General features: G+C 49.1%; 9 protein-coding genes across 9 annotated transcripts; 5 read left to right on the top strand and 4 right to left on the bottom strand.

The window, feature by feature from the left end:
* Positions 1 to 414: 414 nt before the first annotated feature.
* On the top strand, positions 415 to 3,234 carry N7487_001530 (putative C6 transcription factor; the record flags this gene model as incomplete). Its single annotated transcript, XM_056869278.1, has 7 exons — positions 415 to 567; positions 611 to 649; positions 761 to 879; positions 964 to 1,448; positions 1,500 to 1,798; positions 1,870 to 2,307; positions 2,404 to 3,234. The coding sequence occupies 7 exons, from the start codon at positions 415 to 417 to the stop codon at positions 3,232 to 3,234; spliced, it is 2,364 nt and encodes a 787-aa protein (XP_056734062.1).
* A 589-nt stretch (positions 3,235 to 3,823) lies between these two features.
* N7487_001529 (uncharacterized protein) lies at positions 3,824 to 5,320 on the top strand (the record flags this gene model as incomplete). The annotated part of the gene is made up of 1 exon (XM_056869277.1): positions 3,824 to 5,320. The coding sequence occupies one exon, from the start codon at positions 3,824 to 3,826 to the stop codon at positions 5,318 to 5,320; it is 1,497 nt and encodes a 498-aa protein (XP_056734061.1).
* A 497-nt stretch (positions 5,321 to 5,817) lies between these two features.
* N7487_001528 (cytochrome P450) lies at positions 5,818 to 7,562 on the bottom strand (the record flags this gene model as incomplete). The annotated part of the gene is made up of 3 exons (XM_056869276.1): positions 5,818 to 6,972; positions 7,033 to 7,305; positions 7,359 to 7,562. 3 exons carry the CDS (start codon positions 7,560 to 7,562, stop codon positions 5,818 to 5,820), a joined length of 1,632 nt encoding a protein of 543 aa, XP_056734060.1.
* Positions 7,563 to 9,617: 2,055 nt separating this feature from the next.
* On the bottom strand, positions 9,618 to 10,709 carry N7487_001527 (uncharacterized protein; the record flags this gene model as incomplete). The annotated part of the gene is made up of 2 exons (XM_056869275.1): positions 9,618 to 10,297; positions 10,358 to 10,709. 2 exons carry the CDS (start codon positions 10,707 to 10,709, stop codon positions 9,618 to 9,620), a joined length of 1,032 nt encoding a protein of 343 aa, XP_056734059.1.
* A 3,019-nt stretch (positions 10,710 to 13,728) lies between these two features.
* On the top strand, positions 13,729 to 16,183 carry N7487_001526 (uncharacterized protein; the record flags this gene model as incomplete). Its single annotated transcript, XM_056869274.1, has 3 exons — positions 13,729 to 13,791; positions 13,863 to 14,289; positions 14,346 to 16,183. 3 exons carry the CDS (start codon positions 13,729 to 13,731, stop codon positions 16,181 to 16,183), a joined length of 2,328 nt encoding a protein of 775 aa, XP_056734058.1.
* A 197-nt stretch (positions 16,184 to 16,380) lies between these two features.
* N7487_001525 (TAPT1 family protein) lies at positions 16,381 to 19,419 on the bottom strand (the record flags this gene model as incomplete). The annotated part of the gene is made up of 1 exon (XM_056869273.1): positions 16,381 to 19,419. One exon carries the CDS (start codon positions 19,417 to 19,419, stop codon positions 16,381 to 16,383), a length of 3,039 nt encoding a protein of 1,012 aa, XP_056734057.1.
* A 454-nt stretch (positions 19,420 to 19,873) lies between these two features.
* N7487_001524 (ankyrin repeat domain-containing protein) lies at positions 19,874 to 22,423 on the top strand (the record flags this gene model as incomplete). Its single annotated transcript, XM_056869272.1, has 1 exon — positions 19,874 to 22,423. One exon carries the CDS (start codon positions 19,874 to 19,876, stop codon positions 22,421 to 22,423), a length of 2,550 nt encoding a protein of 849 aa, XP_056734056.1.
* A 283-nt stretch (positions 22,424 to 22,706) lies between these two features.
* N7487_001523 (putative alpha-L-rhamnosidase A) lies at positions 22,707 to 24,778 on the top strand (the record flags this gene model as incomplete). Its single annotated transcript, XM_056869271.1, has 2 exons — positions 22,707 to 23,804; positions 23,885 to 24,778. The coding sequence occupies 2 exons, from the start codon at positions 22,707 to 22,709 to the stop codon at positions 24,776 to 24,778; spliced, it is 1,992 nt and encodes a 663-aa protein (XP_056734055.1).
* Positions 24,779 to 25,496: 718 nt separating this feature from the next.
* N7487_001522 (S-methyl-5-thioadenosine phosphorylase) lies at positions 25,497 to 26,687 on the bottom strand (the record flags this gene model as incomplete). The annotated part of the gene is made up of 3 exons (XM_056869270.1): positions 25,497 to 25,915; positions 25,981 to 26,490; positions 26,573 to 26,687. The coding sequence occupies 3 exons, from the start codon at positions 26,685 to 26,687 to the stop codon at positions 25,521 to 25,523; spliced, it is 1,020 nt and encodes a 339-aa protein (XP_056734054.1). The 3' UTR covers positions 25,497 to 25,520.
* Between the last annotated feature and the right edge of the window lie 10 nt (positions 26,688 to 26,697).

Raw genomic sequence — 26,697 nt, 5'->3', positions numbered from 1 at the left:
ATAAAGACTTTCCATTGCCAGCTGGGGATCCGCGATTCAAATATCAATTACCATTCAGGACCCCATAGGATATAAATCCCTCGTGTGGGAATCATGGACCCCGCGGGGCGAAGCTAATAGTAGAATAGTGTAGGGTTCCATGATAGTATGAAGTGCTGAATTTTGATAGAACGGACGCCAAGACTCCGCAGTCCGGGAGGTCCACGGGTGGCTGCAGGGGCTGTCCATGCGGGCTTCGGCCTCTTGGCGTTCCGCGCATCCGTGAAGACTCGGCCATTTCTCTTCGCACTTTCCAGCACTGTGGTCGGGCAGTTCTCCTGATGACTCTGTCATTTCAGAGCAAAATGTTAGGGTTCGGCTTCTAACCTATCTTCCGATATCACATTGGCGACCCTTACGGAGCTTCTTGTAATGATGCCAGGCACCCCTTCCGACAGCGGGAGTAGCCCCACAGACCAAGCGCCAAGGGAAAAAGATGATACTCAGGGTCGTGTGCTAGAAGAGGACCTACTTTCGCAATGGAATGGTCACGAGGGGCACGAGATTGTGGCAACCGAGAAGGTGGCTGTAAGGGCTCCCCGTTGCTTTTATCATATTCAATCGTACACAGTGTTTGAATGCTGACCCTAACTGTAGTGTGATCGTTGCCGTAGGCGAAAGGTGTGTCTCCTACAATTAGAATTAGCTGGTGGTACAGCAGAGATTTCACCTAGAGAGGCCCAACATGGCGAACTTGCTGCTGACTCTTTTTGTCCGACAGACCAAGTGTGATCGCGTTAACCCGTGTTCGCAATGCATCAAGACGGGATCGCAATGTACCTATCAGCTAGGCCAGAAAGTCAAGGAAAAGCGCCAACGGGTTCTCATCTCGAGTGTATAGTAAGTTCGTACCGCACATTCAACTCTGGGACTTATACTCAAGTCTATGTATCGAGTCACTAAATCACCAATTTGCAACATCAGCGAGAGTAGAATGGAGCACATTTCGAACAAAATTGACGACCTCAGCGAGATGATGAGACATCTAAGTCATGAGCGGTCCAGTAACGGTGGCCCTGCAACGTCAGCTGCATTGCAACCCCCATTACATTCCTCGTTTCGGTCTAGTAAGTCGCGAGTCGCTGCCAGCGGTAACAAAACAGGCGCTAGGAACCACCACCAGCCTTCAATAGAAGCTGGAGGCATCGAATCCACGCTACTCGCCCATGTCATCTTTGCAACTAGGTTTCTCCAAACTGTCGTGGCAAATGACCCATATTCGAAGGTCGCTGCTGAAATGACCTCAGTGCTGGATGCCCTGCGGAGCACGGTCAACGTTCAGAAGCAGCAGAATGAAACGCTGGAAGATTCACCTCCATTCTCGAAAGCCCTTCCTCCAGGTCTTAGTTTCAGGGATCTGCCTATACCTTCCATGGACCGAATCCTGGCATGCTTAAGGATCGCACACGGTTCGTGCGCTTTATTCGTAGCTTAAGTTGGGCCTTCTGCTAACTATTTAGAAGAGCGGTCATCCAATGAGGTCTATTGGCCTTTCGAGTTTGGATCTCTGGGCGACTTTACCCAATACGTCATCAAGGCCTGCTCGCCCGGACCAGTAACGGATACGGAGCTGATAATTGCCCACTATGGACTTGAATTGCTTTTCACCGAGTGCTCGAGTGTCACTGGAGACGATGCAGTCAAGCATGAGTATGAGGCACAAGCACTCATCTGCAGCGACAGTCTCGAAACTATCCTATCCAACCTCCCCTTCCACATCACTACGAATATAGTCTCAGTGTGTGCCATGTATATGGCGGTATGTTCATCCCTTCAATCTTCACCGTCTTTGTTTATGGCATCTCTGATTCTCAATGCCAAATCAAACAGACTATTTACAGCCTCAGACATGGCAAACCCTTCGCGGCGTGGTCATTTATTTCTAGGGCTTCACTAATGGCCCAGGCCCTTGGGTTGCATAGCAAGCTTGCCATGACAACCGAACCAGCAGAAGAAGGGCAGCGAGGAATACGACTGTTCTGGGCCCTCTATGTCCTTGAGAAGGCAGTATCGCTACGTCTCGGTAGACCCTCCACTATCAGAGACCATGACATCACGGTGCCGCGACTGCCCCTCGACCGCAAGATGACTTCCCTGCTACATAACAGGCTACCTGACTGGATCGAGGTGGCCAGCCTCTACGGACGAGTGTATGACAATATATATAGCCCGAATGCGCTGGTGCAGCCAGTCTCCACTCGCGAATCTCGTACCAGAGCCTTGGCTGCGGAGCTCGAGAGAATAATGGCCGCAAGAGTTGAGTTCTATGTAAGCTGTTCCCAACCGCTTTTTCTATGCATAACCTCGGATAAGAAGGCAACGTCCGATCCCTACCTTTACTCTCCGGCTAATTTTGGGGTTCAGAAACGGCCAAATCAGTGGACTAGCCATGTGGTACATCCTGGGCCGAGTAGATTCATCATACATGCCAACAGAGCTATCGAGTACTCTATCTTGGCCTCCATCTATAGAGGGATTCCATCGGGACAATCTTCTAGCTTGGCGCCTTGTCCAGAATGTATCTCAGCTGCAAGAGTCACGCTCAAAGAGATCGAAGTGTGCATGAGCATGCTCGCAGACGCGGCGTTGTGGTCTCCCAGCCTAGACATATGGGTCAACGAAATCATCCTGTTAGCGCCGTTCATGCCATTTTTAATCCTGTTCTGCAGCATCGTCGAGACGTCGAACTCATCTGACTTGGATCGGCTACGACAATTGGTTGACAGCTTGCAGTCGATGGCACAATCCCCTCGCTATTCCGCCTGCAGTAAACAACTACGAATTTTGAAGGCCCTGTATGACGTTGCCGCGAAGTACGTTGAGGCCAAAGCGAAAGGGCAATCAGGAGACGTGCCTAGCGATCCCTTTACCGACCTGGACATGGACACGTACTTGAACAGCAACACTGTTTGGTTTGGTGCTGATTCACACTCACCTGGGGTATCCACGGCACCGGATATTTGGTCGCTCAATGGGACTGAAACGCCAGCGGTGGCTTCTTCTGCTGGAACAACAGAGGGCCAAGGCCAACAAGTCATGAACCAAGCGTTGAACTTTCAGCCAAGAGCGACTATGTCGGCGATGCAACAGCAGATACCTTATGATTTAACCATGGAGCTAGATATGCCAGGGGTCCAGCTGGGAAGATGGTTTTATCAGAGTCATCAAATGATGAGGCTCCTGGATGATTCTTGAATATTGGCTGTGTTTATCATTCGGGAAAGCCAAGGTCTGCTAGACGTCGGTATATCCCCACGGATGGATATATGGACCTCATGTCGACATGGATTACGTAAACAAAATACTCAAAAATAACCAACATAACTTATGCAAGTCAACCTTGGAACGAGATTAGATTTATAGACGCGTTCGGGACCTGGGCACTTGCTGGTGATGTTCTGGGTGAACCCTCCAAGGTTGGAAGCTTGAAATTAAGGCGGTGAGCGCAACTTCTATTCAACATTGAAGTCTAGCAAAACCAGATGGATCACGGCGAGCACCTCATGTGTTCCAGTAAGGCAATTGAGCCTCCCGAGATTAAGATGACTGAAGAAACAAATACTAGAAGAACGCGGGCAAGTCATCCAAAGGTTCGGTCTGGCTGTCAAGCGTGCAAGTAAGTAAGCTAACACGTGGGCGACTGACGAGATCCCCGGTAACTAATATATCACTTTCCAGAATTCGGCGCAAAAAGTGCGATGAAACGTACCCCTCATGTCTAAAATGCACCAACACGGGCCGAGTATGTGAATACGTGGAGACTCCGGACCGACGTAAACGCGCAATGCGAGACATACAGGTCATCAGCCCGGCCCCAAACACGGCCCAAACCGCGGCCCCCTACTCGGCCCCCCATTCAGCCCCCGGTTATTTCGTTCCACGACGGTTACTCGATCCAAGTCAAGTGGATCTTTCACGCGCCGAACGATGGTATTTCGATTTATTCAAGACACATACTTCTACAAAATGCACAGGATATATGGTCGATGACTTCTGGCAGCGAGTCGTTCACCAGGTCGCCTTGGAGGAACCTGCTGTGCGACATGCAGCCATTGCTTTAAGTTCTATGCATTGGCAATTTATGCAAGATACCGAATCTTTCAAATCGAAATCCCTGGTTAAGGCTAAGCCTAGGGTAAATAAAATCCCGTCTTTCACGCTAGCGCAGTGCACCAAGGCCATTGTTTCTCTGCGGCAGAGACTAACGGAGGGATATACATATACGACAAGCAGCGCGCATAGAGAGGCAGTGCTTGTTTCATGTATTATGCTAGTGTCGCTATCTCTCTTCCAGGGTGATGTTAAGGCCGTGACCTCGCACCTACGGTCTGGTTATAATGTGCTTATGGAATGGCAAAAGGTCAATTTTGACGGGAATTCCTCAGGACCGGTCCTAATGCGCACATTTTCAGAGCTACAGCTACACCGGCTTACGTTCTCTCAATCACTGAACGATGTAGATGCAGAAGCGGATGATCTACCGCTCTGGCAGGCGATTACCGTATGCCGACCGGTATATGGGCATTCGGGGGTGTCTGAAATTGATTATGTGATCGTCATTGGGGCAGCTATCACGGCGAATTATCCACAGGGACTCGAACTCCGCGTAGGATCTAGCCTACAGGGGTTGAACGCCGCCCTTGCCGATCTACTCTATCAGAATAGTGTGGAAAAGACTACCGAGGAGAGATTAATGAACTGGAAGAGCGAGTTCAATGCTTTCATCTTGACACATAGGGATACTTTATCACCACAAGACCGCGGCCCGATTATACTGCTCGAGCTATGGACTATGTGCTGTGACACCATACTTGATGCTCTTAGGAACCCGCTGGATGAGATGGCTCACGATTCCTTTTTGCCCCTCTTCCAGCGGATGAACGAGTTGGCGGCACTTTACTTGAGCTTAGCAGAGCAAGCTTCCATGTTCTCCACTAAACCTATGCTGCTACAAATACTATATTTCGTTGCCTGTAAATGCCGCGACTGGCATACGCGCCGGGAGACAGTACGCCTATTGCGTGATTTCCCGCGACGAGAAGGTCTCTGGACGTCAGATCATTACCTCGCCGTCGTGGAATACGTTATCAAACAGGAGTCTGCTGGTTTGACGCCTAGTGACTTGATTCCACGCACAGCTCGTATTGATCTGATGCATTTCAATCCTGTGGATCAGAACAAGTTCAATTTATCTTATCATCGACCTTGCACTCCCGAGGAGGTTGCCAATGGTGCCGATTTCACTAACGGAAAATGGACAACCGTGATGTTATCAGCTTAATGGCACCAGCGAATCAAAACGGAAGCCAAAAAACCAACTACGCAACTAGCAAAAAGCTAGCATCTGGAACTTTGGCCGTTTTTTGTTGATCAAAGAACTGGCTGTGAACAACAAGGAAGGGTTGTGACATGATACTATCTCGTCAGCTGGTCTCCCGAGGTCAGGTCGCAATGGGTTTGGTTGTGTCAGGCTGTTCAGGCAGCGCCGTGAATGGGATCAGTTGCTTAGTTCTCAGTGAGCAACAACCGGCAAGGGTTGAGCACTAAAACGGAAAGTGAAAGCCCAGACATTATTGCAGAGGCCGAGGAGTGTATAGTATTCCCAACGATCACTAATGAATATATATCCGTGTAAATCAACTGTCAAGCACGGTATCTCCATCTCCTATGACACTCCGATAACTCGCCTTGAACGGTGTTAACACAAAATCACCCAAAGGACTAGCAATCTATATCACAAAAGACCATGTAAAACCAAAGCAAATGTATGATTCAGATCTACCACCCCTCCAACGGTGTAAGCAAGGCAAGTACTCCGTCTTTAGGTGAAGTAGTAACCCCCTCCCGAATCTCTAACTTGGCATCAGGAAACTTGAGCTCCATATGAAAACGGCCGACAGTAGCAGCAACCAAGCAAGCAAGCTCCGCCTTAGCAAAGTCCTGCCCAATGCACGCACGTGGACCATGCAGGAAACTCAAAAAGGCATAATTACTAACTGCACCGCCAGTGTTAGCCTTACCTGGGCCCATAAAGCGGTCCGGATTGAATTCGTTCGCGTCTGGTCCCCACAGCTCTTCGAGTCGGTTGATAAGTTGCGGAGACAACGTGAGCGTGGTACCCTTGGGAACATGTGTACCAGCAATACTTGTATCCCGAACCGCCACGCGATTGATTGTTGGCACAGAGGGGTGGAAACGGAGGACCTCGTTGCACACTGCATGTAGGTATGGCAGATTATCGATCGCGGCTGCGGAGATTGGAGTCGGATCGTCCACGGAGGGAAGATTAGCGCGGATTTCATCCCGTAGACGAGTTTGGACGTTGGGGTTTTTGCAGAGTGCGTAAACAGCCCACTGTAGTGCTGAGGCGGTTGTCTCGTGGCCCGCGCCTAGGAATGTCATGGATTGGTCAACGAGGTTCTCTTCGTCGAAGGTGCCGCTGGTGAGTGCAACGGAGATAATGTCAATGCCGGTTTCCGAATTAGGGTCTTCCATTTTTGCTTTCTTCTGTCGGATCAATTGTCGTGCGACGTTGCGGATGACCTTGCTACTCTCCTTGACATCTTTGTTGCGTTTCGTCGGTAATGAATGGATCCACGCTGGGTTTCCGAATAGCATACTTAGGACAAAAAGGATTTTCATGATAAGTGATAGCGATGGCGTGAGTTTGCGGTAGGATTGGTTGAGAGTGTTATTAGGATCACGGAGAGAGTCGAAGTCGTGGTCCATCCCGGCAACGCCGATGATATCCAAGCTTGCTCGACTAGCCCAGTTACGGATTTGGACTGTATTATCATTATTACCACTGGCCTTTCTGCTCTGTAGGTCTTTCTCAATCATCTTGACCATTTCTATACTCTTGTCCCAAAAGACTGGATAGAGGTTCTTGATGTGGCGATAGGCAAAGGCTGGCAGCAGATTCTTGCGTTGCGTCTAGTGAAGATATTGTGAGTTTGAATCTATGCAGAGTAGCAGCTGAAGGGTCAAATTTACCTTATGCTGTTCACCTTCGGCAAATAGGATGCCATCACCTGCAATGCGCCGCAAAGCTTGCCGAACCAATTCGTGGTTTTGAAAGTCGTAAACTTTCGTAACAAGCACCTCGCCCAATGCTTTCGGGCTTGTTACAGCTACTATTTCGAGGTTTGCGATCATATAGTACCGGATGAGACCTTGATCGGGCCTATTCTTCACCGACTCCCGTAGCTTTAGATAGGGAGCCTCAAGCAGGAAACTTGTCGAATTGCCCCTCAGCCAGTGACGTTCCTAGATATTATTAGGCACATTTATCGGACCCGTAATAATGATGAACAGCCTACCGCAGGTGAATAAATGTGTTTCAAGGGAGTAAAATAATCGGGATACAACACAAGTTGATAAACAATCCTTGACACAGTAACGATACCGAATAGGACAGCGCCTGTCACAATCCTGGAATTGAAAATAGCATACTCTGGCTTGAGGTATATCACCGCAGCGAGGCCAACATAGAGCATGGTGAAGCTGTCACTGATATATCCCATTGCTAGGGGTTTCTAGAGGAACCGGGGGAAACAGATACTGTAATTTGACGGCTCGAATCTCACATAGAGCAGAGAATATTAGGCAGGATTTTCCTGGGTATCAGACTGTCTCAATTCCACTTAGTTCCCCAGTACTAGGACGAGTAGGAGCTCCGTGTGGAGTGTAGATGATATGACAAAGTGCTTGGCTCTCGTCTTGGCTCAATGGACCTGTATCCTTTACAGAGTACTTCGTTCAGTCTCGGAGACACCAATGCACAATGGAAAGAATTTATATGACTTTTGCAGAGGTGAGAAGAGTTTGATTCGGAAAAAAAAGCCGCAAGGGATGACACAGGTTCTAAGGTTGCAAACAGATAAAACTCAAACACAATAACAAGATTTGAACCATTGCAAGGTTCTAACATAAAAGGAGAATCTCAGTGGATTGGAGGAGAATGTTTTTCATGATCTCTTAGTACGGAGTAAGGGATTCATTCAAACTTAGCCCCTTGCAATCAATACCGGATTAAGTCATACTGGATCCGCGAACAGACCCCATCTTCCATGACATGGCGAATTATACAACGACACATAATAACCCGAAAAATTGTGTCATGCATGCATGTATAAATTTACATTATTCGAATGTCAGCTTGCATTGGATCTCCAAGGAGCCACCTAGCTCCTACCACATGCCCAACCCTGGAGGCAGCTCCGGGGCCCTGTGCTATGATTATGTCATCAGATCAGCCTGATGCCCCCGGGGCCGATCCATGGTTTTAAGTGGGCCCCTCCCAGCAATTCCATGGTTCCTCCCTACCGAGGTCCCACCTGGTCATTATCCATCCATCATCATTTATGCTTGAGAACAGAATGGACCTCAGAGAGCGATGGCCATGCCGGGGCATAGTCGTTTGAAATTTTTATTTCTAATTTCGATATCGTGCGACGATGGACTTGGCTCACTCAACTTTCCGCCAAGTTTAGCTTTCCCCAATACGCAGGCAAACCGATGAGATGAAAATCATTGTTGCGAAAAATCGACATTGTGATGCACATTACAAGAAATGAAATCAACCCACAGATTGACCATCACTAAAAGAATGTGAAAGGTTAAAGACATGACTATTTGAGGGTTGGACCTTGACCATATTGGACATTGTCGAAGTTGATTTCATGGAAATTTACATATATGCCCATCAGAGACCCTTCCACGGCCTATGTGATTTTCAGTCATACCCCTGTGCCATTGAAACTGAGCTTGAGAGGCAATTCATACCCTGTTTCCAAAAAGAACGATCCATCATATTTGTCGTCAAACTCGACCCAGACCTGCAATGTGATATTCGACAGTATATTTTTGCTAACGAACCGTTTATACAAAAATATTTTTTCGACCGGCACTGAAATCTTCACTTGGTCCAGAGATTCTCAAGTTCATTCAAAAAGAAAAATGAACAACTTTTGAGAAATTTCCATCTCAATTCAGCTTGCTGGTCGGATTGATGAACGAAGAAGGTCCAAAAAGTCTGATCGATAGCGCAAAGACTAATGTGTTTCCCCGTCGAGCCTGGGTTCCAAGATGGGTGAACTTGACCATTCTGTATGTCACCAATTTGATCTGTATTGTGTCCCGACTTATGATCATGGCATTGGCTCTCGCGAGCCTTCGATCTATGCTAGAAGGGGTGTATATCACGACATGGACAAAGAATCTTCCAGCTATACAATAGCTCACCATACATGGTGTGCGTTGTGGGGTGAATGCACAGGGGGATCGATGGATGTACCTTGCGGTGATTGTCACGAACTAGGCCAGTCCTGGAGGAACAGATTGCCCATTCAGATCGGCTACAATTACATGTATCCTACGAAGGCCCGAAATAACTGAATTAATGATTAGGGTGGAAGTTGATTTCACTAATAACTGTCCAAACAGGAAGAAATATATTATTCACTGGAAGCTCTAACTCGCATACCCGCAATATTACACGACGAAGAGTGGGAATACCTCTGATACCGCACCCGCTCCCAATCGAAACTCGACAACATCACCAAAAGGTAGCCTCCAACTCAGACATCCGTCGACCCTACAATTCTATCAAACTCCCCAACCGTATGCGTCCAAACCTTCTGCGCCATCCCCTGCTCGCGTAGTCCAGCCAACAACTTCACAACCTTAGGACCAGCATGCTCCCCTTTCCAATGAATACTGTAAACCCCACTCCCAACATTACCATCCGTCCCACTGGCAACCTCAACCCCCTCCGACAAAGGCACACCAGAAGAACCTTCCGCCGCGGCATCAAAACGGACACGGGGAGGATACTTAGCACTTGTCGCGAAGAAAAGATGCCTCTCCCCAGACTCCCGAATCGGGATATATATCAAAGGTCCGATGATCATAAGCACGATAGTCATAAACCAGGCCAGAAGAGTATTCGAATCGCGCCCAATCCCCGTCTTGACAGCACCGGGGTAGTCGTTAATAAACGTCACTTCTGGCGCTTGCTCGGCCAGTATTTCCAGAGCCATATCAGTCATGGACACAAGGTGTCCACGTATCTTTAGCATGGACATCGTCTTTCCTTGGAAATCATTCACATCGATAGGACCCTCATGTCCACCGGCTAGGACACTGACAACACGGCGTAGACCCGCTGCTTGTTTGAGATTTGGGAGGAGGTTGCTGATGAATCGTGTTCGGGCGTAGTATCCAGTTGCAGGCATGATATGGAGGCCTTCGGATGTATCTATTCGTATATCATGAGCAACTATATTTTTCTCTTGTGGGGGATATGAGAATATCCTACCTTCTCCGCACCGAATAGTTCCACAACTAAGGAAGAGGATGTTGATACTCGTTTCTTTACTCTGAATCTCGCGACATACCGCATCGACGTTCCGAATTAGGCTCACGTCCGCTTTGATGAAGGTGAATTCTCCCTCTGGGTTCAACTGTCGGCATTCGGCGGTGATGCGGGCTGCGGCTTCCTGTGAGCGACCGATGAAGTATGCACGAGGTGATCGGGCTGAGCGGGCGAACTCTTTTAGGGCTGCTTCGCCGATGCCGTTTGTTGCGCCTACAAAGACGGCCACGAGGCCTGCTGGGAGCGTGTTGGCGATTTGGGAGTTTGAGGACTGGACGTCTGGTAGAGAGACCATTTTGAATGTAATTAGGGGGTTTATTTGAGGTTACGATTCCATGCATTTATATTGCAAATTGCTCGTACTGTGCTATGTTCTGTTCGGTGCATCTATAGGCCGTCTCGGACATAGGACGGACGAAGAGGAGGAATGAAACTCCCCGGAAATTTAACCTTCGCATAAGCGAAACTTTGTCTATTTGTCAGAAAACGTGAAGATAGTTATTATTAAGAGGAGATTTATTATACATATACATTATTCGGTCGAAACGTCCAGGCAAACATCCTATAATTCCCAGATCATACAATCTCATTCGAGAAACTCTTATATTATTTTGGATCTTCCCATCTTCAGGTAAATCCCATTTTACCTTCCATTCTTACTCGAGAATTTGCTTGGTAGTAGGACGATCCTCTGATCTGAATGAGAGCATCGGCCGGAGCATGTTGAAGATAGCATCTCTCTCCTTTGCATAGAACGACGAGATCCCCTTCTTTCGCCTGGGCTGTTCCACGCTATCCTTAAGCCAATCGTCCCAGGATCGGAAGTATTCACAGTTTATAGGCGTACCTTCGTCGCGAGAAAACCTTCAAACAACGGCCGTTGAGCGATGATAGACCATATTGTACAGGCGAGAGTCCAGATGTCCGATGCAAAAGATAGAGGCTTATTTGACTCGAACCGCACCTCGGGAGTTTGGAGGACGAGGGGAGCGCGGGATTTGTATCTCAGTTCTTTTGAGGATGGAAAGGCTTCACAAAAGTCTATAAGCAAGATCCTGGCTTCTGTAAGTGTGATTTTCTCACTTGCTTCCCCTAGCTATATGGGCATAATAGCGTGGGATGGGACACCAGGAGGAAGCGGATTGCTATCTGGATTCCATCTAGACGAACACCTAGCTCTAGCTCCGGTGCTCCATATTTCTCATATAATTTGTCAAGTGAGAGTAGGTCAAAATTAGGCAGAACTTTGAGAAGTATGTTGCCTAGGTGAGTGCCCCCATGACCACTTTCTTTAGTACGCACATAATCCACAGCGAGAACGAGTTGCGCAGCTAATGACCTGGCTACGTCAAGCTGGAATAAGTGGATCCACGAGTCATATTTCGCCCCGGAGAGGCTAACCCTTGCCATCGCTGTTATGTAGCAAGTCTGACTACCGTTTGGACCTTGAGTGATGAAACTATTTAAAAACGAAGGGACCATTGTCTTTCCAACATTATGCACTGGGGAATTATGAGGACGAGTGAGAGGGGATATAATGCCCACATCCTTCGGATTCGAGTTTGCTATGCAAACTTTCGGGGCAACATATTTATTGAATTGTTCATCGCAGGCCAGCCACGTAGTTGAGTAAGATCCATGTCCGAGCTTATGAGCAACTCGATATCGACTGTGAAAGTGATCTCCGATTTGTATGGGTGATAACCCCCTGGTCGGTAGTTCTTAAATCTTTCGACTTCCCCAAGAGGCTCATGGAGGAAATTAGTGCTAACATCATCATAATCGGTGTTTATTGAGGTGAGCGCGGTAAGAGTGAATGCGCAGCGTGGTTTGTTGTGATGAAGCAGTGGCATGCGCATCTTACGCAGGACAGGAGTATGAACTCGGGAACATAATCCATGTGGACATAACGATCGAATAGCCAATAAGAACAATCTACTCATTGTCGTATCATGTAGAGAAGTTGAGCGAAAAGAAGTTACATAAAAGATATGAATATTTACGAAATATAACGCGACGCGCGCTGGAACAGTCTTCGGGGCTGGGTACCGTCCGATTGTGGGATTGCTGCCGTTCTTACTGCGTAGACAGCTCCAACATTCAAGGTTTCACCTTTGCAATGTTTGGGAATGGGCATATTAACCATTCTCGATGTATTGCGCTGTTTTGTAGGGAAGCGCCTAGGAGCCCTTAGAAGGTTAGTGGTCATCGAGGCCAAGTCTTGGCATTTCCCTTGGAAATGAGCTTGTCCCTTCCAAGGTTAGACATGATCATGTGATGTCTCAAATAGGCAATGACACCTTAGGTATCAACATGTTTGTTTACTCCCGAGATCAAGAGAGTATAACACAAAACATAAAAAAGAAGATTACGCCATAAGGCCACGTCGGAAATTATCAAACTGCGTACTCCGTAGCGCCCGGGGTGCAGCGCTTAGGTACATGGACCGGACCCTCTCCTGGCGCGTGCGGATGGCCAGTGAGCAGTGAGAATGGATAGTGTCGGGGGACCCATCTTATCTGTCTCAGGGTTTTTAGTGGGCCAGTGATAGTGAGAGGAATTGTTGGTCCAAGAATAGGTCTTATATCAATAGCCTCGGGGGTATTGATGAAGGTAGCCTAGGATATTCCCAATTTAGAACATCCAAAGAACAAAAGAAACCAAACAAGCCGAAGAAAAAAAAAACCCCCAAATATGAAAAAAAGATAGACCCCGTCAGCCCTAAAAAGTAAACCCGCTCGTGCCTGTAACTTCCCGCGTCCCCACCCCTGCCGAACTCCTCTTCTCCCCTCGTTTCACTTCTCCTTTCTCAACTTCCATTTGTGTCACTCATTTTTTTTCCCAGGTTCCAAGCTGGAGAGGTTGCCACACTCTTTCATCCTTATTTTCACCTATTCTCTCCTATTGGCACTGGTAATTGAGCATTCTTTCTCCACACCGTGCCCCTGTCTTGGCGAGATCGGCGGTCTTCAATGAAAGTCCGTCTATTATCGCTTTGAATACCCCAATGCGCGCCCAGAATACCAGCGCTTCATTGTGATCATATACACGTGGCTTGCATCCCTCGATATCTGACATCTCGATCAGCCTCCCGCCTTGCTTTCCGCAGGTATGCGCTATTCGCGCGGTTAATATACAACCATTCCCCTCGTTGCGCCTGATCTTTGCCTCTCTTTATTCTTTACACCTATTTCCAACCTCGATCACGACTTTTACCCGGCTGGCCCGAGGAAGTCGACCTTTTCGTCCGTGATCGCGCCATTATTTTCAATCACCCGTGATCACTCCCTGGCAGGACCAGGTCAATTGTCACAATGCTGTGTGGTGGAGACCGTGAGAAGGGGGATGTCGCGATGGAAGAGAAATGGGACTATGTGGTAGGTCTACACCGTCACAGCGTTAGATATGTTGTATAGATGGCTCAGTATACTGATCATTATCCCCTTAGAACTTGGATGACTTTAAATCCGAGTCTTGCTGGACGCCCTTCTCATATTTCTTCATATGGGTGTTCCTATTTATCTCGATTGCAGTATACGGTGTCGATACATTTACTGCAGTCAACTTGCTGGCTTTCTCTCGATGGTCCGGCAGAGTTGAACCCGCCATTCCCTTCAATATTTCCCGCTGGATCTTCGCGGCCTGCATTATTGCTTCATTCATTCTTTTGGCCTACCGATGGATACACGCCATTCGCGCCATCCGCTCGGGTAGTATTACTCGCAGCTTCCTGGACCCACTGGCCGTGCGTATTCAGAGTATTCGATTCGGCAGGCGGGGTCGTGGATACAGGAGATTCCTTGTCTTCGCTGAATTAACCAAAGACAGGAAAGCAGCAGAATACGTGGCTCTTTATGCATACTTCTCTTTCCAGTGTAAGTATACCAGTATGCCTCACTAGTCTTCGAAAATTGCTAACGGAGTTTTTCAGTCTGGATGAACACGGTATTCGCAGATGGCCCGCGTCAAGTTCTCAATGCCATCACTCTCTATTCGGTCATGCAAATGGATCTCATTCCTGGGGGAAAGAATGCAGCCCACGATGATGGAAGTTCCTCAGCTGCTCAATTTTTCAAGAACGTTAAGATTTTGGCCGAAGACAACACCCTTCAAGCTGTGGTCTTGTTTGGTATGCTTTTCACCCTGGTCATTTGGGTTCTATCGGTTCTCAAGTTGATCTCGGCCATCGTACTCTACTTGATCTTCCTATTCCACCACATTCCAGCGGAAGACGGTACTCTTTCGAGATACTGTCGTCGGAAAGTCGGTCAACGTCTAAAGCGCATCACGCACCGCAAGAACAACAAGGCCCTGGCAAAGGGACTAAAATTACAGAACCGAGCACCCACTCAGCCATCGCTGGCCACCGATTCGAACCCAACTCTGCCGTCTTTCGCCGAAGACAAGGTCCCCACAGTACCTTCTTTATCGCGAAGTACCACCCAGACTACTTTGCCGCCTTACTCGCGATCGACTTCGACAGCGCCGACACACAACCCGACACTTCCGAACTTAGACTTCGATGCCAAACCAACACTGGCCCGAACTGGAACTTCATCGTCAGCCATGTCCGAGTCCGCCTCACTGACCGGCAATGCCGCCGGAATGGGATACACTCCTCTTGATGGGCAGAAGCCGACGCTTCCGACTCTTCCCCCGGTCCCTCCTCTACCGGCTAACGTACCATCACGGAAGGCCACTCCTCACTCTCAAGCGACTCCTGCACCATATAGCAATGATGGTCGTAACAACCCAGGTCCTGGATATCGCAATCTGACTGATAGCTCTGATTCTCGTCCATATCAGAATCACATCCCAGCGCCCCATTATTCTTCAGCTGAGATGGACCCATCCGATGATCGCGATTATCACAACCGTAACATGGACGCATCCAATGATCACGATTATTACAACCGTAACGTGGACTCATTAGATGATCACGATTATTACAACCGTAACATGGATTCATCTGATGGTTACGATCATTACAACCGTGGCAATGCGCCAGCTCACTACGACCCGTACGGTCCTCCGAGGGGTACGTACGACGGAGAGGACGAATACGGAGCAAGATACGGGCCCCCCGGTGGCCAGAGAGGCCCGGCTCGCACACAGCAAGATTATTATCCACAGGACCCATATGCTACACGGTCCTACACGCCGGCCGGCACTGGTGCGACGCCTGCTCCTTACCGAACAAAGACACCAGCAAGCACCGGTAGCACTCCTGCTCCCTACCGGGTGAACACCCCGGCTAGCACCGGTGGCACTCCTGCTCCCTATCGGACCAACACCCCTGCAAGCTACCAACCCACACCTCCCCCACAAGCAGCCGGATACGGACAGCCACCACAACGGACGTACACTCCAATGAGTTCAGCAACCCCCGCTCCTCAAAACGGTGGCTATACAGCTTTCAACCCATCAATGGCTCATCATACACCCCAGCCTCCCCCCAGGGGCCTCCTGCTCCGTCTAGCTATACTCGGGCAAATACCGCTTCGCCCTCGGCCATGCATCGCGCTCCACCAGGGCACACATTCAATCGTGCAAATACGCACCAATATTGATAAGGCTCACCCTCATAGCGTTCATTTGAAGGCTATGACACCTTATTATGATGAAAACCAGGAGCTGGCTCTCCTGTGGTTGATGACCGGTCCACTCTCTCATACTGATCACGACCAGCCAGCCTCTCGAGGTCTTGTAAATACCCTTATTCACCTTACTTTGATATCCTTCCTTAAATTCTTATTCCCGATGACATGAATTGATACCTTTTATCTCCCTTTTTACTACAAAGTATAGATTGCAAGTAGCTCGGAAGTAATCTTGATATCTCCTTTTACTACACGATTCCATGAGTCAACAGAATGTAAAGTAAAGCTATGAAGTATTATACAGCTATGAATAATAAGTTACACTCAACTCGTGGACACCTTCCACCATCCACAACAAACACCCAATCACCAAATCTTCTTAGCGATCATCTCATACCGCTGTACATGGTCAACATTAAACTCCCCATCCTTACTCTTATCCTTCTCCTCCTTCTCCTTCAACTTCCTCAACCCATCTGGATCATCCGCATAAATCAACTTCCTCTTCTCATCCCCAACCTCAACAACACCCCACCCACCAACACGCTGACTCCCCTCAACATAATAATCCCGAGTACGAGGTATCCCACTCTCAGTACCAGACTGGTTATTCGAGGACTGTTTCCGCTCACTCTCCCGACGCTTCATCTTACTGTATCGGGAACGCGCAAATGCAAGTAGAGCCATTCCCAGTAGGAGTTTCAAGATGAGTAGCACGATGAATCCCGTCAGTAGCAAGATGCCGGTGAAGATATGGACAGACTGTGCTGGTGACGGGATTGCATTTTCGAGGAGGGTGCGGAAGAGCGCGCTGACGTGTGCGGCGGAGGCCGGGAGGAAGGTTGCGAGCGTTAAGGGTGGGGCGGAGGGGACTGGGGAGGGGGCGTAGTTGTTGTGAATTGAAGTTAGGGAGGTTGCGCCCATTGCTGTCGAGGATGGGTGTTGGGGGAGGAGGGCTGCTAGGAACATTTGGTATGTTTGCACGGAGACTCGGAAGAAGAGACAGGAGAGGGGGATGACTGGGAGGCCGATGCGACGGGTTAGGTTTTGTTCGCCGAAGGCGTTGGTGTAGTAGTCTTTTGCTAAGACATCGAGGAATCGGCTGTAGATTGCTGGGCGGTTGTTGTTGAATTTGTTGATATAGGCGTGTTTCAACCAGTCTACTAGCATCTCCGAGCCTAAAACGACTAGGAATGGGCCTAGGACTTGGGCTAGGGTTGGGATGAAAGAGTTGACGCTGTTGAACGATGAGAGGATTGAGGATGGGAAGAGGGTGAATGCTTGGGGAAGGATGGATGATGCTGTGCGTGGGGGTGTGGATAACGGTGTGCTGTTCGTGATTGTAGAGGACTGGCCTGGGAAACTAGATGCCAACCCGAGGTTGCCGACGAAATTAAATGCACCTGTTTCCACGATATTGCGCGAAGCGATGATTGTAAGCATCAGCCATAGTTGAAATCGTTCCACGACGTCCGCGCAGGTAAGCTGGAAGAGGTTCTCTTTCTCGAACTTGCGGAAGACGGTAGATTTGATCTCCACAAACTGGTTTGATAGTAGTAGCGTGATCAGTGCGTTGGAGTATGAGTTCACTGCTACATTCAGAGTCATGACCTGGTAGAACAGAGACAGTGAATGGGATACTGTGTAAACCAGTGCCACCAGGAACAACCAGAATGGACGGATGACCTTGCTTCGGCCGTCCGGACGACGCTCGAGAGCCTCCCGCGAGAAGAGACACTCCAGGACATCTTGGCCTATGGCAGCCAAGAGCCTGTCGCTGACCTCCAACACATTGTAGATAACGTATAGCTTGATAGCAGCCTGTCCACGAATCCAGTGGTACATTCGACTTGCATCGAAGTACATCAGAATACAGCAGGTAGCTATCATCAGCAGGCCTGTCAGGATATCCGCTTTATCGTCTGGAAGTAGCGCCGACGGCATCGACTTCTTCCGCCGATGATGATATTTGCGAGATTCGGAGGACCGGTGTTTCCTTCTTGGCGCTATGTCTGGCCCAGAAGAGGAGCCCGGAGGCAGGTGAGGAGTGGCGTCAGATTCGCTTTCGCGTCTTCCACGCTCGTCCTCCTTCGCATTGTGATTCCTCCTGCGCCATACTCGACCAATCCCATTCAGCACAAATTTCCAAATGAAGCGGATTTCGGCTCCCAGGTTCATCACCCATGACTCGACCAAGATATACACGGCCTTGATGAACCGCAGTGGCATTATGGTGAAAGAGTAAAGCCATGCATCAAGGCAGGCAAGACTGCCAAAGCAAAGTACCTGCTCGAGCATAGGTGCAAGCATAATAAAGTTCATAAGCCTCTCAATCTTAACTGCTGATGACTCATAGGGGAAGTCGCTGGCTGCGTCACGGTGTATGTACAGTGGTGAAGGTCGACCAGAAGCAAGCTCGAGTTGAAGATACGTTGGCAGAGAAACTGGCGGCAAAGGGATAGATGACGGTAAGGGTGAAGGCACGGCCGATTCTATAATCTGAGGTGATGCGATAAGGTGATTTTTCAACTCGCGGTCCAGCGCGGGTCGGTCCTGTTTCGAGCGCGATGCCCATGTCTGGGTCAGACGGTCATTACCTGGGGTCACAGGCAATTGACGCCGCGTGGAGCCAGGGGTGGAAACTGTTCGTGAAGGGTGCGGCCTATTGCGGAGGGAGGGAGTTTGAGTAATTCGTTGTAAGGCGGGACTCGCCGGCATAGAAGCATCTCCCAGCAGCACTTCTTTAGTGGGCCGCAACTTTGGCAAAACATCTGAGGATGAAGGCTTTTCGCTCAGTGACCGAAGCACAAACTCTGGTATCTCCGGTGGCACGAGGGGAGCACTCCCATGGATATTGTCCGAGTCGACTCGCCTTCCAGTGTTCGTTTCTGATCCCACGGGACGGTAAGGTATTGACTCTGGGGAGGAGGTGAGCGCCTGGATCTTCTTAGGAGACAACTTCATGGTTTTATCTTTATCCTCCAGTAGTCGGTGAGACGGATCATTAGACAACTCAGCCAAAACAGCCTTGACCTTTGGGCCATCGTATACATCCACTACCGACAACTGGCCAACATTATCACCGTTGTTCGGTGAGTGCTCGACTAGGATGCCGAGTCCCTGCCCAGGTTCCAAGTCTGCGATTTTATGTCCTCCGTTGGTAAGGTGCCGCTCCGAGGTCGTATCATGTCTCCGTTGTCCATCTGTGTCATCGTTTCCATTGGTTGGGTCAGCCTCGCTGTTGAACTGTGCCACAGGAGTATCTACTCGACTGCGTGTACCCTCCATAGGATTGAAAAATGATTGTTTCTCAACCTTCAGGCTCCCATTGGTTCCATTTTCGATGCCATGCTCGGTCATCTTCCGTTGTGACGGAGGTTCACTGGGATCTGTGGCAGGGCTCATTCTGACCCAGAAACCCGCGACAAGCCAACGTATTCCTTTAAAATATCCGCGATCCTGTAGTATCGCCGGTCATGCCATCAGAAAGTGTAGATCTCTAGCTTGTATCAGTTGAATTTGGCTCGCGACAGGTGATCAAGCTATGTTCGAAGCCGAAAGGACGTGAAAAAGGGATAATAAGGCAACGCTGGTGTAGTTTGTTCTATTAACAATGGCATTCGCCCATCTGGTACATCCTGAAATAACAAGGCACAGTCTAGGCTGTTCAAACACTTGTTGATGTTGGGGCTGTCTGGGGGAAGATAAGGACGGCAGATTATCTGGCAGGTCGGTGAGTCGGAGGTTAGCGTCATTGATGCCTTAGGAAGAAGGACCAAGTCACGTGTATCCGGAATAGGAAATGTATAATCACCCTGTGTAAGAAACAACTCCTGACTCAACTACAACGTAAACAGAAATGTCTCTGTTTTCATTACCCTTGGAGCTCCTACTCTGCGTAACTGAAAATATTGAATATGCATCGGATTTAAATGCACTGTCACAGGCTTGTCGCCTGTTCCACACCATATTCGACCCTCAGCTCTACTCAATATTTGCGAATAGTTGTGAACCTAATATTCTGCGCCTTGTGGAGACCGGTAATTCAAGTGCTCTACGCAGACTAGTGTCTGCTGGTTACAGATTGTTTGATTTTCTGGAAACACCGGAATCTTGGTGGAAGAAATATTTCCTCTATGGTTCCAACAAACTTGAATCAAAGTCTCCCATGACGATCGCAGCAGGAAATGGCCATGTGGAGATTCTTCAACTGTTTATTGACAATTTGCCTGCAATCGTTACAAGATCTTCTGGTCGATCCTCGCATCTTCTGGGCCACGCAGCCAAACGTGGTCAGTTGGATATAGTCAAGTTCCTGATAGCTCAGGGTGCTCAAGTGGGCCACATTGACAACATGGGGAGAAATAACGTGGTATTACAATCTGCGATTATGGGGGGCCATTTGCCGGTGGTTAAGTATCTAGTTGAGCTGTGCAATTGCAAAGATGTAACGCAAGATTTGGCACTCGGTCTCCTCCATCCTGCCACAACCTCAGGTCATTTAGAGATTGTTAAGTACCTAGTCAACTGCGGTGCTGACTTCACCCGTCCACCTTTAGCTCATATCTCCGAACATGGTCCTCCATCGGCTCTCGAGACTGCCCTAAATATGGGCCATGAAGAAATAGCGTCATTCTTCCTAGACGATGTACCTCCCGAACTTGTCGATGCCGTCAGCATCATCGGCTGGAAATCAATATTGAAACCTTGTCTCCGCGATGCATATCCATACCCTTGGCCGTCTCCATGGGGAAATCCACACATTGTTCAGATGATACTGGCCAGAATCGACCTGGAAACACAGTTCGCAGCCACTACTCCGTTTGGGCAATCCAATCTGCTTGCGGTGGCAGCAGAGACTGGAGATTTGTCTCTTACTCAACAACTGCTTGATATGGGGTGCAAGCCTATCTCGTACCGCATGAAATACCCGCCCGTGTCCCGTGCGGTGTATAACGGACATGCAGAAATTACAGAGACTTTTCTTCGTTGCCCAGGGTATCTGGTCTCTGACAAGGATGTTTCTGCTGCGGCGAAAAAGGGAGAAAAGTCCATTGTACTCAGGCTTCTCCGCAAGGCTGGAGAACAGGATTTTATGAGCCTTGCCAAAGTTGCATTGAATTCAGCTTGCTCTTCAAACAAGTTCATACTTCTGATGCAAAGTGTCTTGGACCTTCTCTCCAAAGAAGACGTGGAGACTTTGATTTCGATGGCGACAAGCTCCACCGGTCCTGAAGCTTCGTGTAGAGACCACTTGGAAGTTACCAAATTTCTGCTTGAGAAAGGGGGCAGCCAACCATCCAACAAGATACCCAAATACTTTGACGTTCTTAGACAACGATCGAAAGCATCTACTTCGTTCCTAGAGCATGCAGCGGCCGTTTGTCCTGTACCTCAATTCGAAGTAGCACTTGCACAATGGAATTTGGAGCTTGATCCAGAGAACGATCATTGTAAGGCTGCGCTTGTTGCCGCTGTGCTTCACAAGAAAGCAAAAACAATTCAATTATTTGCTGAGAAGGGGTTTGATCTTACTTCGACATACATATATCGAGGGAAGCTCTCGCCGTTGCTACATCTAGTCGTGAAAACACTGAAAGACGAGAATGGCAAGGTCGTTGATGTGGATGATGAGCATGCACAATTACGGCAGTCTTATCAGCCTGATGGGCATCCATGGTTGGATCACATACATCCACGTGCATCAATACAATTGCTCATCGATCATGGCGCTGATATCAATCAAGTGGACTCATATGGCCGAACTGCTCTGTTTCTAGCTACACAAATCAGGACACTGGTCTTGACAAAGGAGCTGCTCAGACTGGGAGCCAACCCCCTATTCAAAGGTCCGGGCACGGTCAGCGCTTTGGAGCTGGCCATTTCCCAAGGCCAAACAAAATATGTGAATGCCTTTTTGGGGGCTATTGAGGCTCGTTCTTTCACCTGTGACGACTTTGTCGGTCTCATCCCTGATGTGTTGCCGTTGGAGACGCTACCAAATAGAGCTTCTCGTGAACGATTTCCGGTCTCTTCAAGACTATCACAAACTCGACTGCTTGCTCGAAATGGACGCATGGGTCGTACAAAAACCTTTCCACTGCCTTCCGGAGATACACATAGGCGAGACAGCATGAGCTCGGAACACACAAACACAGACGATTCCACAGACGATTCCACAGATGAGGAGACCACAGAAGAGGAGACCACAGAAGAGGAGACCACAGAGGAGATCACACATGAGGAGAACTTACGTAAGGGGCTCCGAACTTCGAAAGATAACTTCATATCAATTTGGTCTGCGACAGAGGACGATGACTGCATTGACGATCTACGCTGGGTGCGGTTCTTCATCGTAAAGGCCATGGCCCAACATCACTCTCGAATGATGTACCCAGTGCCAGTTTAAATTAGGATGTCGATTAACATATCGGTGAAACTTGGGGATATTCTCGGGAGAATGAGCAATTCGGCCTTCGGTCGAGCAACTCCCCATATTTGGGGAGATCATCGCGATCGGCATAGAACTGCCAGATATCATAACCGATTTCTGTGGGGTAAACCATTCACCTCGTGGTAATGTTACCCCGATGTTCTTTATGGCCGCGTCTGCATACACGAAGACCACTATGCCCTCCAGCATAAATACTTATTGAGATGCTCGGTTTTTGGGGTAGCTTAAACCGTTCAATATGGGATCGATCATCCCCTTCTTTTTCATTCCAGCTTGTTTCGCTGTACCCTATGCCGAGTACATCTATGCACCGCCCTCAAGAACCTTGATTCCACCAGCGGTAATCGGCGTAAATGGCTCTGTCACAACCCCAGAATCTCTGACCAATGCCAGTGATGTTCGCCCAGCTGTCTTCAACGGCCCCTCATCAGTAACTTTTGATTTCCAGAAGAATGTTGCTGGGATAGTTTCCGTCAATGTCGCTTCGGCTTCTTCTGACGCCTTCATTGGCGTAACCTTTTCCGAGTCGAGCCTATACATCAGCGAGCAGTCTTGCGATGCCACAGCGGACGCAGGATTTGACAGTCCTCTTTGGTTCTCCCTTGTAGATGGACCCGGTACTTATACGGCAGCAGAAAAGCACAACAGAGGCGGCTTCCGGTACATGACTTTGGTCAGCAATACGACGGGGAGTGTATCTCTGAATTTCGTGACGGTCAACTTCACAGCCGCACCGAAGCAGGACTTGCGTGCATATACCGGTTATTTTCACTCAAACGACCAGCTATTAAACCGGATTTGGTACGCTGGGGCATATACAAACCAGCTGTCGACGATTGACCCAGCAATGGGCAACGCTCTCCCGTGGTTTCAGATAATCACTAGCACAGATACCATTGCGCTTCCGGAGACCATCCAGTGGTGGAGCAACTACACTATCTCAAATGGCAGCAGCGTTCTCACCGATGGCGCTAAGCGAGACCGGCTGATTTGGCCCGGCGATATGTCGACCTCACTGGAAGCGATCGGCGTGAGCACGTATGACCTATATAGCATCAAAGTAGCACTGGAGCTACTGTTTGGTTTGCAGAAGGAAAACGGCCGTCTACCGTATGCTAGCCCGCCCTTCGCTGATACCGTCAGCTTCACGTACCACTGTCACAGTCTCAACGGTCTTTCTCTATACTATCTCTATTCTGGCGACCTGGAGTGGTTGTCTAAGTATTGGAATCAGTTCAAACTAGGAATCGACTATGCGCTTTCAAGTGTTGACGCCACTGGCCTGGCTAATATTACTGCCAGTTCGGACTGGCTACGTTTTGGAATGGGTGGTCATGTACGTTACCATTTCTCTCCTGTCAATATCATGGAGAACCATGATATGGAGAGACATAAAGTACGAGCTAACGGGACTAGAACATCGAAGCTAACTCCCTCCTTTACTATGTTCTCAATCAAGGCCTGATCCTGGCAGCCGTCCTTAACGACACCTCCGTCGGGAACATATGGACCATCAAAGCAAGAAATATCAAGGCCGCCGCGAATCAGCACCTCTGGGACCACGACGCCGGCCTCTTCCGTGACAATGAGACCACGACCCTCTACCCTCAAGATGGCAATGTCTGGGCCGTGAAGTCCAACCTAACCCAGTCACTATCCCAAATCCGACAAATATCCCAGTCTCTGCGCAACCGCTGGGGAAAATACGGTGCGCCAGCCCCCGAGGCCGGACGCACTGTATCACCTTTCATCAGTGGCTTTGAGCTGCAAGCGCACTATATTGCCGGGAATCCCAACTCTGCGTTGGAACTACTCCGTCTAGAATGGGGCTTCATGATGGATGACCCACGCATGACCAACTCAACCTTCATTGAGGGGTACTCATCCGACGGTTCGCTGCATTACGAGCCGTACACTAACGACCCCCGCGTGTCGCATTCGCATGGCTGGTCTACCGGCCCGACATCGATTCTTATGCACTATGCCGCAGGGCTTCGGTTGAAGTCCGCTGCTGGAGCGACCTGGTCCATTGCTCCACAGCCTGGTGATCTGACATTTGTCGATGCGGGTTTTGTCACGAAGCTTGGCTCCTTTGCAGTTGCTTTTGAGGTGCGCAATGGGACGTACCAGCATCTGCGCTTCAGTACGCCAGTTGGAACAATAGGGGATCTTGTTTTGCCAGGGTCGAATGGGACTTTGATCAGTGTCAATGGACTCAAGGTTGCACTCGGTGCTGATGGTGTGGCTAGCGGGCTGGCAGGGGGCAATTGGACTTTTGTTCCCAGAAGCCCGGCGAGGACAAGAGGATGAATTGGTAATTGGCTTCCAGGGCTAGGTGTTTGAAAGAAATGAAGATATTCCTACCATATAAATTACCGTATACGCCTATTTCTAAGTGTTGGGGATTCGAAGAAACTGAATATTTGTGGGGTGGGAATAGCTGCAATTTGAGGAATATAGTGATTTCAAAGTCTCTTGCACAAACTGTGCTTTTTTCAACGCCTTGTATACACCTGAAAAGACACAAAAGACGCTTCAAAAGAGTACTCAAAAATATTCAAACACACCACCTAAAAAGTGACAAGGCTGTATAAACAGCCAACTATACATGTGCATGGTATGTAACTATGTAGGAAAGCTTCCTTCAATTTACAGTATACGGTATATAGCGGCGTCGAAAGTGGTCTATAAAAGCTATACTATCGAAAAGTATTATCTAACTATGTTGTAGTTTAATTAAGAATCGATATGTCAGATAGAAGGTAATGATAGAAGTAGATACCTAGGTATGTACTCAACCCATCTTCTCTACCCTGTGACTATCCAAGCCAGAATAAGGGTTTTTAATAACAAACTTTGCCCGGCACAAAAATGCTCGTCGGTTCTAAGCAAGTGGAATCAACTAAACGTGAAGTCATATCATCCCAAAGTTCCACATCAATCATGTCTATCATGTTGGTATTTCAGAACTATAATGCATATATGCTATCATCACATGTACGTTAAGTGACAAGGCAGAGCAGTATCTGCCTGAATCCCAAAGCCTCTAGATCTACCAGTAGCCAGGGAAAAGCCAGTCCAGCTTCTCCTTAGCCTCGGGCTTCCAGTTAGCCTGAGGGGTGCTAATGCCGAACTTAATACCGCCAGCCAGGTGCTTAGCCTGGATAAGCTCGGCGTGCTCCTCGCTAGCCAAGGCATCAAGGACAGCCGTGATGAAACGGCGAGCGTTGTCAGCGTTGGACTTCATGTTGCCCATGACCATCTCGACGGTGACATCAGCGGTGGACTCGTGCCAGCAGTCATAGTCCGTGGACATGCAGATCATCTGGTAGGCGATCTCAGCCTCGCGAGCCAGCTTGCCCTCGGGGAGGACGGACATGTTAATGACGCTGCCACCCCATGAGCGGTACATCTTGCTCTCGGCGCGAGTGGAGAACTGAGGGCCCTCTAGAGGATGGAAAAGATATGGTTAGCGACGTTTGATCGTGAGAAAGGGTAACAGCTTCACATACCCATGCAGATCAGAGTACCACGGTCGTGCAGGACGACACCATCACCCTCGAGGCTGTGTCCGCACTCGCGCACCACCTTGGCGATACCCTCATCGAAGGGGTCACCGAAGGGGACGTGAGCGACAATACCGCCCTCGAAGAAAGTCCACGGGCGCACGCCCTTGGTGCGGTCAATGACCTGGTCGGGGATGACAAAGTCGCGGGGCTTGATTTCCTCCTGGAGACTACCGACAGCAGAGAAAGCAATAATGCTGCGGACACCGATGGAGCGCAGGGCGGCGATATTGGCACGAGCGGGAACCTCATGAGGAGCGATCTGGTGGTGCAAACCGTGGCGGCTCAAGAAGGCGATGGCGACAACCTTGTTGTTGTGCTTACACTCGTGGTGCAGAATGGTGATGGGCGAGGAAGGAACGCCCCAGGGGGTTGTGATATTCAGCGAAGCCACCTGGGTGAAGCCGGGCAGCTCGCGCAGACCGGTGCCGCCGATGACAGCGATTGGGACGGGCCCTGTCAGATTCACTATCGTCAGCTTTCTATCGAAGTGGGGGTATGAGGGGTAGTAATGTGAGAGAGGCAGAAGTACACGTACCGTCGTATGTGCTAGGGAGAGAAGCCATTCTGCGAGCGAGTTGTTTAGGGGACTCAATTCGACGAAATGGTTTCGATATAGAAGAGAATGAACGTAAGCCTAAGATCCAGCGCATCTTGCGCCAT

The sequence above is a fragment of the Penicillium crustosum genome (assembly GCF_028827405.1).
Source record: "Penicillium crustosum strain IBT 35664 chromosome Unknown utg000001l_segment0_segment0, whole genome shotgun sequence".
In the NCBI taxonomy this organism is placed as follows: Eukaryota; Fungi; Ascomycota; class Eurotiomycetes; order Eurotiales; family Aspergillaceae; genus Penicillium; species Penicillium crustosum.
Note: the sequence above shows the minus strand (reverse complement) of the source record. Positions and strands in the feature narration are given on the sequence as shown.